The sequence below is a fragment of the Boleophthalmus pectinirostris genome, unplaced genomic scaffold (assembly GCF_026225935.1).
Source record: "Boleophthalmus pectinirostris isolate CB_2022bp ecotype Guang Dong unplaced genomic scaffold, ASM2622593v1 HiC_scaffold_7, whole genome shotgun sequence".
Lineage (NCBI taxonomy): Eukaryota > Metazoa > Chordata > Actinopteri > Gobiiformes > Gobiidae > Boleophthalmus > Boleophthalmus pectinirostris.
In genome coordinates this window covers 13,398,111-13,413,020 of record NW_026571473.1, presented here as the reverse complement: position 1 = coordinate 13,413,020, position 14,910 = coordinate 13,398,111, and the positions used below count along the sequence as shown (strand labels likewise).

The 14,910-nt window shown below is 36.2% G+C and overlaps 2 protein-coding genes across 4 annotated transcripts in view; one reads left to right on the top strand and one right to left on the bottom strand.

Annotated features, from left to right (window-relative positions):
* The window catches only part of bcar3 (BCAR3 adaptor protein, NSP family member), a 58,063-nt gene that overhangs the window by 16,513 nt on the left and 26,640 nt on the right, over nt 1-14,910 (top strand). For both annotated transcript variants that reach the window (XM_055164522.1, XM_055164523.1), the window contains one exon: nt 5,360-5,402. In XM_055164522.1, the coding sequence (XP_055020497.1) occupies nt 5,360-5,402 (43 nt within the window). The remainder of the gene's footprint in view (nt 1-5,359; nt 5,403-14,910) is intronic.
* Nucleotides 5,972-14,910, bottom strand: part of fnbp1l (formin binding protein 1-like) — an 82,951-nt gene continuing 74,012 nt past the window's right edge. For both annotated transcript variants that reach the window (XM_055164526.1, XM_055164527.1), the window contains one exon: nt 5,972-6,033. In XM_055164526.1, coding sequence (XP_055020501.1) covers nt 5,987-6,033 — 47 coding nt within the window. In that variant the 3' untranslated portion in view covers nt 5,972-5,986. The remainder of the gene's footprint in view (nt 6,034-14,910) is intronic.

Genomic DNA, 14,910 nt, shown 5'->3' with positions numbered 1-14,910 from the left:
CAGACATGTTAAAAGTACACTAAAGTCTCTATTTTAGTAGGCAAAATGCACTATGAAACCATCTCTGAATTTCTATTAAAATGTCTGTCTTCCCCGTAAAGTATTTAATGGGCCTTTATGTAAGCTGCTACAGGACGGTCCAGACACATGGACAGTTGGTCTTGACTTTCCATTGCTCATGTTGTCATCTGCCCCCTGATCTCTGACCTTATGTTACTCTAGCTCCCATTGGTCGGTTTGTCTTTGAGGAGACCTCTGTGGGCTGCTCTGGAGACCACCATGACAGAAGGGGAGTGTGGGTAGAAAACAGTTACAGACAGTTACACACATTTTATGGTACAACGCAAAGGGCAGATAGAGCCTATAAGAGAATAAACTACGTAAAAGATCTATACGATATATTGAAATATGGATAGTATCGCAGTTGTTGTTTTAGAGATATGTTAAGATATGTCCATTAAATATATATTAAAAAAAACTATGTAATCTTCTAAATAAGATTTTACAATAACATTTCTGCACTTTGTTGTTTTGTTCAGTGAAAGTTGAACCAGAATATTGTCTGAATGTTATTCTCTGTTCCTGTTAAGGCAAAACACATATAATTAACTAACTACTGGAAAACTAATTACATTCACAATCCAGGTTATGTATCTTCCTATTGCTTTTTATGGCTCTATGGATACAATACTAGATCATAGCGCCCTCTGTTGGCCTTCTAGAAACACTGCACCCTTCACTCCCACTTTATCCCATACTAGTACATGTTGGCTTTCCATGATTTTTGGGGATATTATACTGACTTATATACATTTTCTCAAGACAGTTACTACTTGCCTAACCCAAATCCTAACCTTAACCCAAATTTCAGAACTTTAACGATGCACTGTGTACCTTTATTGGTAGAGGGTCCTCCACCTGTTTAAATCTATGGAGATGTTATTGCTTTGGGCTGGTATGTTCTTCTACACTATGGCAGTAAATGTATTCATCTCCATTGAGACATCACCAGAACAGTTAACAGGTCAGATCTGTGAAGAGGCGAACCCAGTAACAGTAAGAATGCATGTTTTCAAGGTATGTTTCAATTAAACTGTAATGAAATAAATGCAAGACAGAGGTTTAATGCTCTATTGTATATCATTTTAGGTAGGAATACCATCTTTAGGGAGATAAGTAGCTGACAGACCAGAAAAGCTACACAGTGTACCCTTAAATCATGTTGTTGATCTAATAACAGGATTTACATCGCAGAAACCTGACCTTTGTTCCCATAAGGTCAGGACAGGTTCCTATAATGTGAGTGAGTTTACAGATTTTAGTCCCCACAATATAATAAAAATCCACCCAAACACTGTGAAGTCAGCTGTGGTCAGTATGTAGAACAACAGGACAGAAAAAGACTGTGGCGTGGTGCTTTTCCTCTCTCTTCAACTCTTTCTTTTCGTCTTCTGTTTATTTCTTATGTGTCTTTTTGCAGTGTTGTGGTCATAGGAACAGAAATCCCCAGCTCCAACTTGCTGTATGGGCAGAAACAGTTAAAGTTAGCAGTGGTCAGCGTGTGAATGGCTGGAATGTCTGGACCAGGCTATGTCACGTTGACACTAAAGAACTGCAGGTTTATCAGCTTCAGACAAATAAATACACAATTAAGCACATCAACACTAAGCTTAATCCAGGTCCCATAAGACAGGGTTGAGTTAGGGCAGGAGGTTTGACAAGGGGAGACTAAAGAAACATTTTACTAAAGATAAAATACATAAAACTGTTTTGTGTCAAGTGAACGGATGCCAGAGTGAATTTATTTTTAGAAAAGTCATAACCAAAATGTGAGGGGTAACAGGGTGACATATTACTGATAACGGATTGAATGTGAGGTTTAAGACATGTTATCATAACCTGTTATCTTCTCAAAAACATACCCAGATGTCTGTCTACATCTCAAAATGCTCTGTTCCACCTTGTGATGTCATCAAGTGGTAGTTTTCAAGTTAACAGCTACCTTTAGTTCAGTAGAGATGTGCAGTTCAGGGGATGAAATTATCAAAATTATTCTAGTGACTGAGTATGGAGTTTAAAAACACAGTGGAGCACATCCTGTATTACCACATAACATCACAAGGTGGAATAGAGTGTTTTCTGTTTGAGAAAAGAACTAAATATGCAGGGTTTATGTGTTAAACATGTGCAAGTGAAACGTAACACAACACCAGGTATGTTTGTGATGTGTAAACAACATTATAACATAGATCAGAAAATAGTGTAATATGGGCCCTTTAATGCACATTTGACAGGTCACAGTTTAAAACCTTTTTTGAGTTGTGTTAAGTAAAATATCACAATGTTACCCTATTTACATACAAAGATGCTCAGTTAAAAGGAATGCATACAACTTCTTGGTTATTTTTCTAAGAGGGAGGCTTGGGTTTGTGCATGAACTTTGACCTCTGTGAGAGTGAAAGGAAAAATGCCAGTTCAGAAGTCTTTCCAGTTGGGTTGTATGGGTGGTGTCTGGTATGCAGGTGATGGTTCTCTCTGTACCACCTCTGCACTGGGAGAGGCTTTGACAGGCAGATGGTTGCCGTGGTGAAGTCTGTGGGCCAGCAGCTTTACACAGATAAAATTCATTCTGCACTGTAACTGGGTTAGGCATCAAACTGAATGAATAAGTATTTTTAGAATACACTCAATAATATTCAGATAAAATTATGAAAATTTATCAGACAAAAAATTGTAAAATGCACCGTTTAATATTTTGCTTTAGGTTGAGCAAATTGACTACATTTCAAAAAAAAAAATTATAATATTTCCTGTCATATAGAAAATATTCAGAATTCAAATCCATTACTAGCTGTGTGTGCACCTCAGAGTTACTATTCAAGTTTCAAGCTTGGTCAATGTAGTATACATTTATTCAGGCTTGAAACTTGGACAAAAAACAAAGTTAAAAGTACAATATGAAACTTTTCTGGTTGGGCTTTGCCACCCACTCTTACATTCTTGATGATTTGCCTGGAGTGCTTTAATTGCTGAAAGAATACCTTGAAAAACTTGCAATGACTGTGAGTGCAGTACAGTCATATTATGTGATATTCCAGGCAAAGCAATAACATCTCCATAGACACAAGCAATGATACTATAATCTAATTTTTCCACCAGAAAAGTTGCACCTTTCCATTAAAAACATAATTGGTGAGTGTGTTTCTAGGTTCATCTAAATTATCTAACTACCTTTCCGTAACATGTCAAGTGTCATATTTTATAGAAAGTATTACATTCACAGCTTGACTCACAGAAAATGGCTTGGGGAGTCTGTATTGTCTTGGTTACTGCTGTGTGGCCTTTGTGTGAGGACATCTGATTTATGCTGTGGAGCTGACAGGATGTGTTGGATTAGAGCGTCTGTTGACATCCACAGTCTTATTCACTCTGATATAAAATGTGAAATCTCCCGTGGCGACATCAAACAGCCCCCCACTCACCACCTTCATGAATAATAGAAACATAGTGGTGTGAATGGAGGCCTGTGCTGAGTTACGTAACTAAATCCTTCTCATTATATCGGACCATATTAAAAGTAGAAGATGTAAAGCTAAACGTAGTTGGTTTGATAAATGCTACAGTGTGCTAATATTCCCGTGGGAACACCAGCACAGGCTTAAGAGATTTCAACTACCAACCTTTCCGAATGCAGTTGGAGATTTGAGCTAATTACCACTTTCACAGAGTACTTGGCTGCTGTCCCTGCTCCACTGTAGATAAAGCTGATCTGTAAGCTTATGAATATGTTTAAACCTTAATTAAAGTTGTAATTTGTAACTTTTATAGTGAAGGGTCCACCACCTGTTTGTCTATTGAGATGTTATTTCTTTGCCAACAATGTTCCATGGTATGACATTAAACTTCTTTATCTCTATGAAGACAAGAAAGTAATACAAGAAAGGATGGAACATTGTACGCAATTGTAGTGTAAGTGTTCAGGGTATAACTGTACTGTAATTTGATAGAAATGTAAGATAGATACGTTTTTAATGCTATACTGTGGAACATTCCAGGCACAGAAATAACTTCTCCATGGCGACAAAGTGGCAGATACCTCACCAAAGTTACATAGTGTAGCTTTTTTATAAATAGCCATCTTACAAAATGGTTGGACTTTAGGCTTTAAAAGTTTGTGTTACAATAATAGAATGGGTCTTTAATAAGAGGCTTTTGAGTGGCCCCATGATTCCAGATTATCTGCTACTTATATTACTGCTACTTAAAACTATTGTACTAAAGATTATTATTTGAACAATTGCATTTATTAGTTGTTGAAGTAGGTCTGTGCAATTAATTACATTTTGAACATGATCAACTCAATAACCCAATAATTTTTAACTGAAAATGGTCAGCTTGGGTCTTTTTGATCGAGAGGTATACAGCCAGTCCTATAGTCAGTCAGTCAAAGCATGTGGTTTGAAGCAGAGTTCAGACTCAGGAAATTAATATTGAAAGCCATTTTTATTAGTTTTTTTTTTTATATTACACAATAAAATTAAATCAATATGAAGGGGAAACAGTATTGTTACTTTTTTCCCCAACTCTACTTTTAAAGGTCCTATATTCCAAAAATATACTTTTGTGAGCTTTAAGCCATGTTATTTGAGTAACCCTTTATTACTAATCTATATCTCCAAAGCTCAAAATGCTCTGTTCCACCTTGTGATGTCATGCAGAGGTAGTTTTGGAGTGGAGCACAGTGGAGCACTTCCTGGATTAACAAGGTGGAGTTTGTGAGAAGAACTGAGCCTAAATATACAGGGTTTGTGTGTTTAACATGTGTGAATGAAACAAGACACAACTCCAGGTATGTTTGTGATGATTCAACAAAGTTATAACATGGATCAGAAAATTTACTATAGTGTAATACGGGCCCTTGAAGCTGACAGTCATTGCCAGAATTGCTAAAATACTGCAGCTTGTGTGTTGTAACCTTTCTGTGAATTTGCCAGTGGACTCTGAGGCCAGTTCATGTGGATGTGATGTGTGTTTGATGGGGGAGGAGATACGGATCTGGGAGGGAGCAAAGCCAAGGCAGACCCACAAGCACTGCACATGTTTACCACTGAAGTCAGGGAAAGCTACAGGCACAAATATACAGTGAATGAAACTCAAATTTGACTTTGTTATCACTGGTCTAGTAAACTCTGAATTCCCTAAAATGGGGCCTAAGTAAGATGTATGGATCAGTGATTTCACAAAGAACCAGCTTGTGTTAAAATATACATAAATTGGAAATTTGGAAATCAATTTTTTTTTCTGCTACTGGAAAGATGTGTTCATTGAATCGGACCCTATCTCTGTCTTTTTTCCCCAGGGACCCCACCGCAGGCCTGGACACAACTGTGGACTATGTTAAGGTAAGGAACACTGCATTGACTACCACTTGTTTTTAGTATTAGTTCATAAACTTACTTTGTTTAAGCTGGTTCCTAAGCATCTTACCATGTCACGGGAACTTGCTATGCTATCCATGAGTTACAGAATGATGGAGGATTGCTGTCGTAGCAATTAACAACTGTGTTTATATTATATTTATTATATTATATTATATTATATTATATTATATTATATTATATTATATTATATTATATTATATATATATTATATTATAACTGTCTAGAATATGTATAATTTTAAATTAAGATGAAGGATAGGTCAGAAATTTATGGTAGAATCTGTTGTCATGTTACAGAGTTGTTGACCTGGTTCATGGTTAATATCTCTGTAATAACTGGGCCTACATGAAACAAAAATTGGCACAAAGTTCAAAGTTAAATTTTTTCTCTGTCAGCATAGAAAAACAAAAGGGAATTTATTTCTTCACATAAACTTCAGAAGGTGTTGCTGTCTTTCAGTCCCAAAGATGTGATTGTTGTCAGTTGAAATGACGTTGAGCAATAAGGTCAATCTCAGTTGTGGGTTATAAGTTTGGTGATTTCTTTCAAGACCAGTGAATTTCCAATCGCTCGAAACAGTCTTGATTGAGCCCTGTGAACATAAAAGACAACATTCCATCTTCATCAAAATGTTGCCTATAACAGACCCATGAATACAGTGAAAAACACTGTCTATCTTGAGTCATATTCACATGTAGTTGTTGAATCCATACAGCTGCTGACATGTGAAGGAGATTTTATGTTCTTGGTAGGGGCTGTGCACGATGCCAAAAAGTGCAACTTGTCATTTTCAAAACCTCAAACTCTTCACCCCAATGTAAAAATATAACTGTTCTCGTTCCCATGACTATATCTGTATATATCGTAATCTGGTCCCCAGCCAGATCTAGTGTAGCCTTTTGTTGAGTTTAGATAAGCATGCAAAAATATATAGTACTTTAGATAAGTGCTGTCAAGATATAAAGACTTCAAACTCAATTCCTATACTAACGAAAATACTTCAGACTCACTGATTTAGATTTTTACAGCAAAGATAACTTGAAACACTTTACACAACTGAAGGTCATTTTGATTAAAAAAGTTGCAGTGTTAATAGTTTAATTTAGTTTAGTTTCATAATTTTGTTGTCTAGAGTTACCGTATAGTAGAATATAGATCAAAACCAGTTGAAAACTAGTCAGGAAAGATGTTCAACTTGTGCGTATTCTACCGGTACTCCTTCAGGTGGTACTTGGACATCTCTTCAGTTTGTGGGTTTGCCTGATTTAGAGTTAATTTTATCTAAGTTTTATTTTCCTTTGGATAATTTGTTGTTTATAACTAAAGAGGAAATGATGTAAGTCCATTTAAGACCTGATTCAGCCCTAGAATAGACCTGTAATAGGTCTGTTATCTTCTTACTTGATTTAGATCTGGTGGTACTTAGAAAGCCAAATATTTTCCTTGGTGGTACTTGGTTTGAAAAGTTTGAGAGTCACTGGTATAATAAATGATTTTTAAAAAAAACTTTCAAATATCCAATATCTGGATCAAATATCTGGTTTTGATACAAGTATTGGTATTGATTAGTATCCCAGAATTGATTATTATCTGAGTATTGATTAGTATCTGTGTATCTTTTTTTATTTCTTTTTGGACCTTTTGTGCAACTCTACTTTTGTGCAACCCCATTTTAGATATAAAATATATTGTCCATCCTGATATAGGATCTAGCAATGACTTAAGAAGATGCACAAGCCATGTTTCAATGTCACTGGTGTCAAAATGGGGTCCAGTTGTCCCCTGGTCCAGAGGATAATTTACCTCTAAATCAAACAATGTCACAGAGAATTGGCTGTAAATTTCACTCACAGATGGAGCGTGTGGCAGCAGCTGCACCTGAGTCTGCCTCTGTGAAAAGGTGAAGAGTGACGGGCCATGATTCACCCATCACATAATCATCAGGCCCACACAGGCCAACGCACACATGGGCTGTTTTCCTTTTGTTACATCTATCATTAAATTATTGGAGAAAAATAGTACGTTGTTTAAAATCAATTTATCCTATAGACTAAAATGACCTGAATTTTGTTGAATTGAGAAAATATTTACTTAAAGGTTTGGTCACAAATTTTTGTCCCAAACATATATGGAAAGAAATATCATCTTTCTGTCTCTGAATTTGTATTGGTTGATCAGTAGATACGTTAAAGACTCTGTACCTGATTTGGTTTTATGTATTAAATTTGTTTTAACCCAGGTTCTAAATAAAACCACTATGTGTTGTCTGCATTTAATTATAAAGCATTTCTACTGTCCATTAACAAGGAAGTAATTCTGGTGCGCTGTTAGCATGCTTGTTTTTGTCAGTACTGTAATGGGAATCCTCTGCTCTGGTCTCTGAAAGCTTTGAAAAGTGCTCATTAACTTACTGCTGTGAATAATTAGGATGCTAAGATTGTGAAAGTGAGGAATAACTTGGTAAAAGTGCAAACTGTATAAAATGAACTAGTTTTGCTGAACTGTAAAAGCTGAATTTCTCTCAGGTTAAAAAATCCAGTGATAGGCTTACTGGCAAGATGCAAGGCAAACCAATTTGTGTTAATGTGTTTGTGTAAAATGTGACAGTTAGCAAAGAAATGCCAGTATTTACTCCAACCAAACACAATCTTTTAGAGCTGGATTCTTAGATAATGAATTTAGCCTGCATTCTTGCTTTCTCTTTCATTATAAAAGATATGACACTGAGGCCCAGGGACACTTGAATGGATGAATTACATCTGTTATGCAGCATGAGCCCTGTCAGTGTAATTGAGGAAATGACGTGAGCATGGCTGATATGACCCTGCAGAAGCCTTCACCTCAGTGTCATGGTACTTGTAATTCTCGAAGTTTATGTGTCTTTTTAAAGGTATTTGTCATTTTTATAACATCAGTGTACTTTATTTCATAATGTTCTTTCTGCTATTCATTGGGTATGCACAGATACTAATACTAGTATCAGATATCGGCACCAATCTTATATCCTTGTTGGGCCTTTAAAGGTGTATTGTGTAACTTTTCTGGTGGAGGGTCAGTCAAATGCTTTTCTCCATGGAAACGTTATTGTTTGTCTGGAATCTTTTACAGTATGGTATTAAGCCTTTCTATCTCCGCGGAGACCAAACCAGACCAAGTTACAGCTTAGATCTGTGGAGAAACAACTCTGCTCACAGTCAGAATGCCTGTTTTTGAGCAATAATGTCTCCATGGAGAAAAGCATTTGGTGGACCCTCCATCAGCAAAGTTACACAATGCACCTTTAATCAGATGTAATAAGACTATTTACAGGCTGATTTTGGCCTAGAATGTCTCATAATGTTTTAAGTTTTATTTATAAAAAGCTGTTATTTGGAGGATAGATTATGGTAGATAACAGTTACTTAGCACAACTGTATCTGTTGTGTAATAAGTTAAATGTGTTTTTGGGGGAGAGGCTGTTCTCGGTCCCTACTCTGGTTTTTGTTCAATTCTGGTATGGATCAGTCCATCCCTAGTATTCACAATAACATATTAGTTAAACTGACCTTAACAATATATTGATAATAGATACTTTTGGCATATTATATTGACATAAAGTAATTACATTTAGAGCTAATCAATGTGCATTGATTAGCTTGGTGTTTTTTAAAGGTTATGTCTACAGTAGGCCTAGCCAGGCTGGCACCACCTAGTGCCTCTGCTTAATTTCATTTCTCTCCAGTGACTAGGTCAGGAATCAGAATGCACTAGACGGTTTGCAAGAACCCTGGAAGTGCAAGTCCAGGCACCAGCCAATCAGTAAAGAGCCATATATTCTGTGTTGGCAATGATTTGTGAGAGCGAGTATTTAAAGCCGGAACAAATTTTGAAAAAAGCTTAATATACCAGTTAGCCCCGTGAGCGGAACGTTACATATGCCGCGATTGATTAAATAAAAAAACTACCCGCGTTCTGTTGAGTGAACGAATCGTAATGCGAGGTCAGACAGTTTCCACAAACCATCTGACAATTCAACAGCAATTCAAAAAGTCCGACTTGTCTTTAAACCGTGTAATTAAAAGTCATAGTTATTTGTTTTTCAAAATAAACCACAAAATTGAATGGAAAATTTAAATTGATCAATATGAGAAAAAAAAAGCTTTTGTCATGTCGCATAGTTAGCCCTATCCATGGATTTCAAAATGACAAGAAGTTAGAGCCATTGACATAGGGATTCAAATTTGTAAACAAAATCTTATATCTTTTGAATGATAAAAAGTCCTCCAAATGTGCAACAGGAAGTTGAAACTGAGTACTTTAGTTAGTTCAGTTAGTTCATAAACTGTTATAATATATGACGTGTAACCAGGACACACTTTTAAACAAAGCCAGTGTAAACCTATGGTTCATTAGCTCTGTCCATTCATGGCCTCATCCATCAGTTGTGTCTTTTCTAACATATCTGCTGCAGTGTTTGGATGCTGTCACCGTGGTGTGAAAAACAAACCCAGAGCTTCCCATGAGCCAAACATCTATCCTGCTCTTTTGTTTGTGACTGTGGCCAGAGAGCTTGTGTCAATACAGTGAGCACGGGTCATATTCAAAAACCACTGTATCTTGTGTAATATATCATGAAATACAGCTGTCAGCAAAGCAGGTGTGTTTGCAGAGGCACAAATGTCCACACGTCTATCGGTCGCCCACTCAGACAGTCAGGGGTCAAAAGTACAGCCCCCACATCAGGGCAATGGCCTTTACAGAGTGCACTTCAATATGGACTTAAGGGCTGTGGTTACATGCACACTCAAAATCATATTATTCTCAGATTTTATTCTCAGAGTTATAAAATGATTAAAATTATATGTACACTGAAAAATCATTTAATTTCTTTCTAATTGTGGTACTTTCACCTAGTGGTGGAATATAACAAAGTAAAAGTAATAAAATACTGTACTGGAAAGGCTGAGAGGTTTATTTTTAACACATTCATAATATGAGCAAATAAAAAATAAAACAAATAAAAACTTTCCGATTCAATTATTTCTGTCTCAGCACAATCTTGATCAAAATCACTCCATTTGAAGCTTTATTAGGCCTCAAAAACTGCACAAATTACTTTCTACTATTTAATATTTTTACCTAAGTAGATTTTTCATGTGATACTTTTACTTGAGTTTTTTTGTTTGGTTTTTTTGGTTCAGTATCTGTACAAAACTGAGTACTTCTTCCACCACTGTTCACATCAGTAACAATGAATCAATAATTGGATTTTGGTGTGCATGCAAACAAAGCCAGTGTTGTTAAAGGGCTCATATTATGTAAGCTCAACTTTTATGAACAATGTTGTAATGATATTCCCTTATTTTTAGCCAAGAGCTGTATTTTGAATGATTCATGCATGTTTTGTAATCCTGTATTGTCCTGAATTTGAGGCTTGAGTGTGCAGAAAATTCCTGTTTTTCACTTGCCCCCTGTCCCTGCCTACTTTCCTGTACTTGTGATACTTCACAGACCAAACATGTAGACTTCAAATTTGTAATTTTTCAACTGCAACAATAACAACAACAACAACAACAACAGCAACAACAACAACACAAAAATCTGCTTCTTGATACAGTGAAATGCTACTATGAAAAGCCAGGGTATATCAGCAGTTTTGAACAAGAAGTCAATGGACCCATTTCTATTACCAAGTTGTTTTAATAAATATTGAAATATACAAATAATAAAATGTAAAATCATGGTCTTTGGGTTATTGTTTGATTCTTAATAGCCCCACAAAAACATATTAGTATGTCCTCTTAAAGTGTGCTTAAGGCAGTGAGGAAGGAAGCGTCTGCATATTACAATGCACTCAACATCCTATAAGAAATCCTATACATATTATCTGCTATTTCCAGAGCAGTGTAATGTTTAAAAATAGCTGTACTTGCATTACTCTGCCAAATGAAAGGGAGAGGACATCATATTAAGTAGTGTTTAAATGCTGAAGCAATAAAAACAGATCTCCACAGGAAAATTTAATGAGATCTCAAAACCCAAGCGGATATAGTTTTGACTAGACTACAGTACATTTGATAGATTTACTTTTAAAGCCTCAGAGTCCAAATGAGAAGATGTTCTAGCTTAGTTTTTATTTTTGTAGGTTTTTTTTGCCACAATTCTGCCTGTCTTGGACCCATAACTGACATCATACTTAACAACTCCTCCATGGAATCAAGTAGGTGGTGTACCCTCCTCCAGAAAAGTTACATAGTGCATCTTTATTTGGTGCATGTGTTGCATAGCTGCATTTGACATCTTATTACATGAAAGAGTCAGAGTGAGTAAGTTCAGAGTTCACAGTTCTTCTTTCATTGCGATGGTTCTATTCCCACTCTCTTTGAGCTCAGGCACTTTGAGGATTTAACTCTGATGAGAGGAACAAAGCTGCTCTCTGTGTGTGTGTGTGTGTGAGTGTGTGTGTGCCTGCGTGTGTGGGTTTAAAGACAGGTTTACAGTGACTGATATTAAATACAAACCTAAAACAAAAGTGAGATACAATTTACATTTACAACGATATTTGTTTTTACTTACTTGTACATATATTTATATAATTTATGTTTTATTTGACACCAGTCTCTTGCTAATTTTATTGGTATTTATTTAGAAGTTTTATTACTATTTTTATATATTTTTTATTCATTGTTACTGTAATATATTGTGATGTGTGAGTTACTGTGTTCAAGTAATTTCCCTTGTGGATCAACAAAGTCTGTCATTATAGGAATACTGAATACACCGCTGCAGTTCGGTGAAATATATGTAATTTGCTGCCCTCTAGTGGTCAATGGACAGAACAAGACAAAGAGCTTTAAGCGTAGATGAACTGAAATTGAGTTTGTTATGTACTTAATCTCTTGAAACTCCTGCAATTCATAATATAAAACAATGACACAAAACTGGGGGCATTTTACATCATAGATAATAAAGAGCACACATCTAAAAACATCTAAAAACATATATTTTCTGGTACCTCCTTTTATCCATGGAGATGTTATTGCTTTGCCTGGAATGTGTCGCAGTAAAGGTGCATCGTGTAACTTGTCTGCTGGAGGGTCCGTCACCTGCTTGTCTCCATGGAAATGTGCCTAGAATGTTCTACAGTATGGCCATAAACTTATGAATCTCCATGGAGACTTGCAAGTCAAATTACAGTAAGATTTTTGTCAGCAATAAAAACACCTCATTGAATATATGATAGAAGATTAATACTGTGAAAAATTCCAGGTGTAGCATTTCATTTCCATAGTGACAAGCAAGTGACCATTCACCATAAAGGTTACCATACATAATGCACATTTCAATAAGACAAACTCACCAATAGCAGAGTGGTTAACAGTCAATACTGCCTTGTATGACAAACTATTTAACAACCGCACATCCCTTTATTACTGTAGCATCCCCCCTAGGACCCAATGTACTGCTGTATACAGTGCACTGAGACAGACAGTCCATCTATGTACAATCCATGTCCCATCTGGGTCAGACTCTGCATTAGAGACACCATACAGTACAGTAGTATTGGCTGTCATTAGAGAATCAATAATGGTTGTAGGAACAGTCGAGTGTTTGTGTGAGACTCTTTTAGGCAGCAATATGCTTACATTGCTCTTATAATATCCATTAAAGGGCCCATATTACGCTATTTTCTGATTTATGTTCTAATGTTGTTTCGTCATCAAAAACATACCTGGAGTTGTGTTTTGTTTCATTCACACATGTTGAACACACACTCCACATTCAATAGAATCATTTGAATAATTTCAGACTTGCAATTGCCAATCTTTGCTAAACTAAAGGTACTAATAATAAAGGATTACTCAAACGTGTGAATAAAACAAAACACAACTTGGGGTATGTTTCTGATAAGGTAACAACATAATAACATGGTTTAAAGCTCACAAGAGTCCGTTTTGTGTAATATAGGACCTTTAAGTGGCTGCAGGTTGATAATGAGCTAATCTTAGTCAGATTACTTTATATACTAGGTAGATGAGTTATATTTTTGCACATTTCTAATAGTTACTTATCTTGATTACATATTTCTATTCTTCTGCTGTTTTTGAACTTTGCGAACACTGGAATTACCCCTATTGTGTATGATTTGACCCACACAACAGGTGACAGTGAAGAACACCCTATGATAAACACTCTACCGTGTGATAAACACAATATGAACTTGATATACACAGGAACTCTCAGATCTAATCTAGAGCATGAAGTCACAGGCCGTTTTGATTGTAATAACATTATAACATTACAAATCAAAGAACAAAAGTTTAGATACAAAATTGATAAGGGGTGACATGACATCTGCAAGTTACATTAGGTGTACAAAACATGATATGCCTGATCTTTGATAGTGTTTTACAATAGGGAAAATCTGCAAGTTAAAGTCCCTCATAGTCTGTAGCTATAGACTCTTGGTTGTCCAGCACCAAGAATTGGGAATTATGGTTTAAAGGTACATTATGTAACGTTCTGGTTGGAAGTCCCTCACCTGCTTGTTTTATGGCTTTGTCTGGAATGTTCATTTATTAAATTGCAGGTTTTGTTTGTTTTTTTTTCTGAAAAATACCTAGAAAAACTGGCATTCTGACTGTGAGCAGGGTCACCTACCACACTATACTGTGAACATTATAGACAAAGCAATGCCATCTCCACTGAGAAAAGCATTTTACCAACCCTCCCACAGAAAAGTTACACAATGCACCTTTAAAGAAATGTACGTCTGAAATAAAATGGATTTTTCTTGCTTTGTTTTTGTGCATAAGATTTTATCATTGCTTTCAGTCACTGACAAAAATCCTACAGCAAATCTCGCCATAACCATCTTCACTTTTAGTTTTGCCCAAATCGAACCTCTCATCTGTGGTTGGTCTCATATAAACCTGCTGAATCTGCATTTCTCAGTCCATTTGTCAGGACGAACAAGCTGATCAGAATAGTACACAGAAGCTTTGCTTGGGATTCCGACTGCGATCCCTATCCGCTGTTGTTTTTCCGTAACATTCCTGGTTTGACGGATGTGTGTATTTTAAGGTGACTTTTAGCCTAGCTGGTGATTTGGGGGCACTGTGGTTGGCAGAATGGGCACTGTTCTCTATGGATTTGATGGTGGATGCTCTGGGGCTTCGTGCTGTAATTAGTGGCTACATTTCCTGCGGTTGAAAAGGGCTTAGACAAGACTGTCACCAACAAGGAAGCAGTGTCACAAGTTCATTTTTACAGTGTACACTACTATGTACTAATCAGAAAAGACTGTGATTATAACATGGTATATTTTTGTTTGTAAAACTGGATTAGGTTAAGATATTCATATGCGTTTGATAAGTGTGGGACAGGATCTCATGCCACATGATCTTGCAGGATAAACAAGATTGTGGATACATGAGGAAAATTATCTGTGTTTACATATGGCTTGGACAAAGAAATGTGCTGGTGAGTT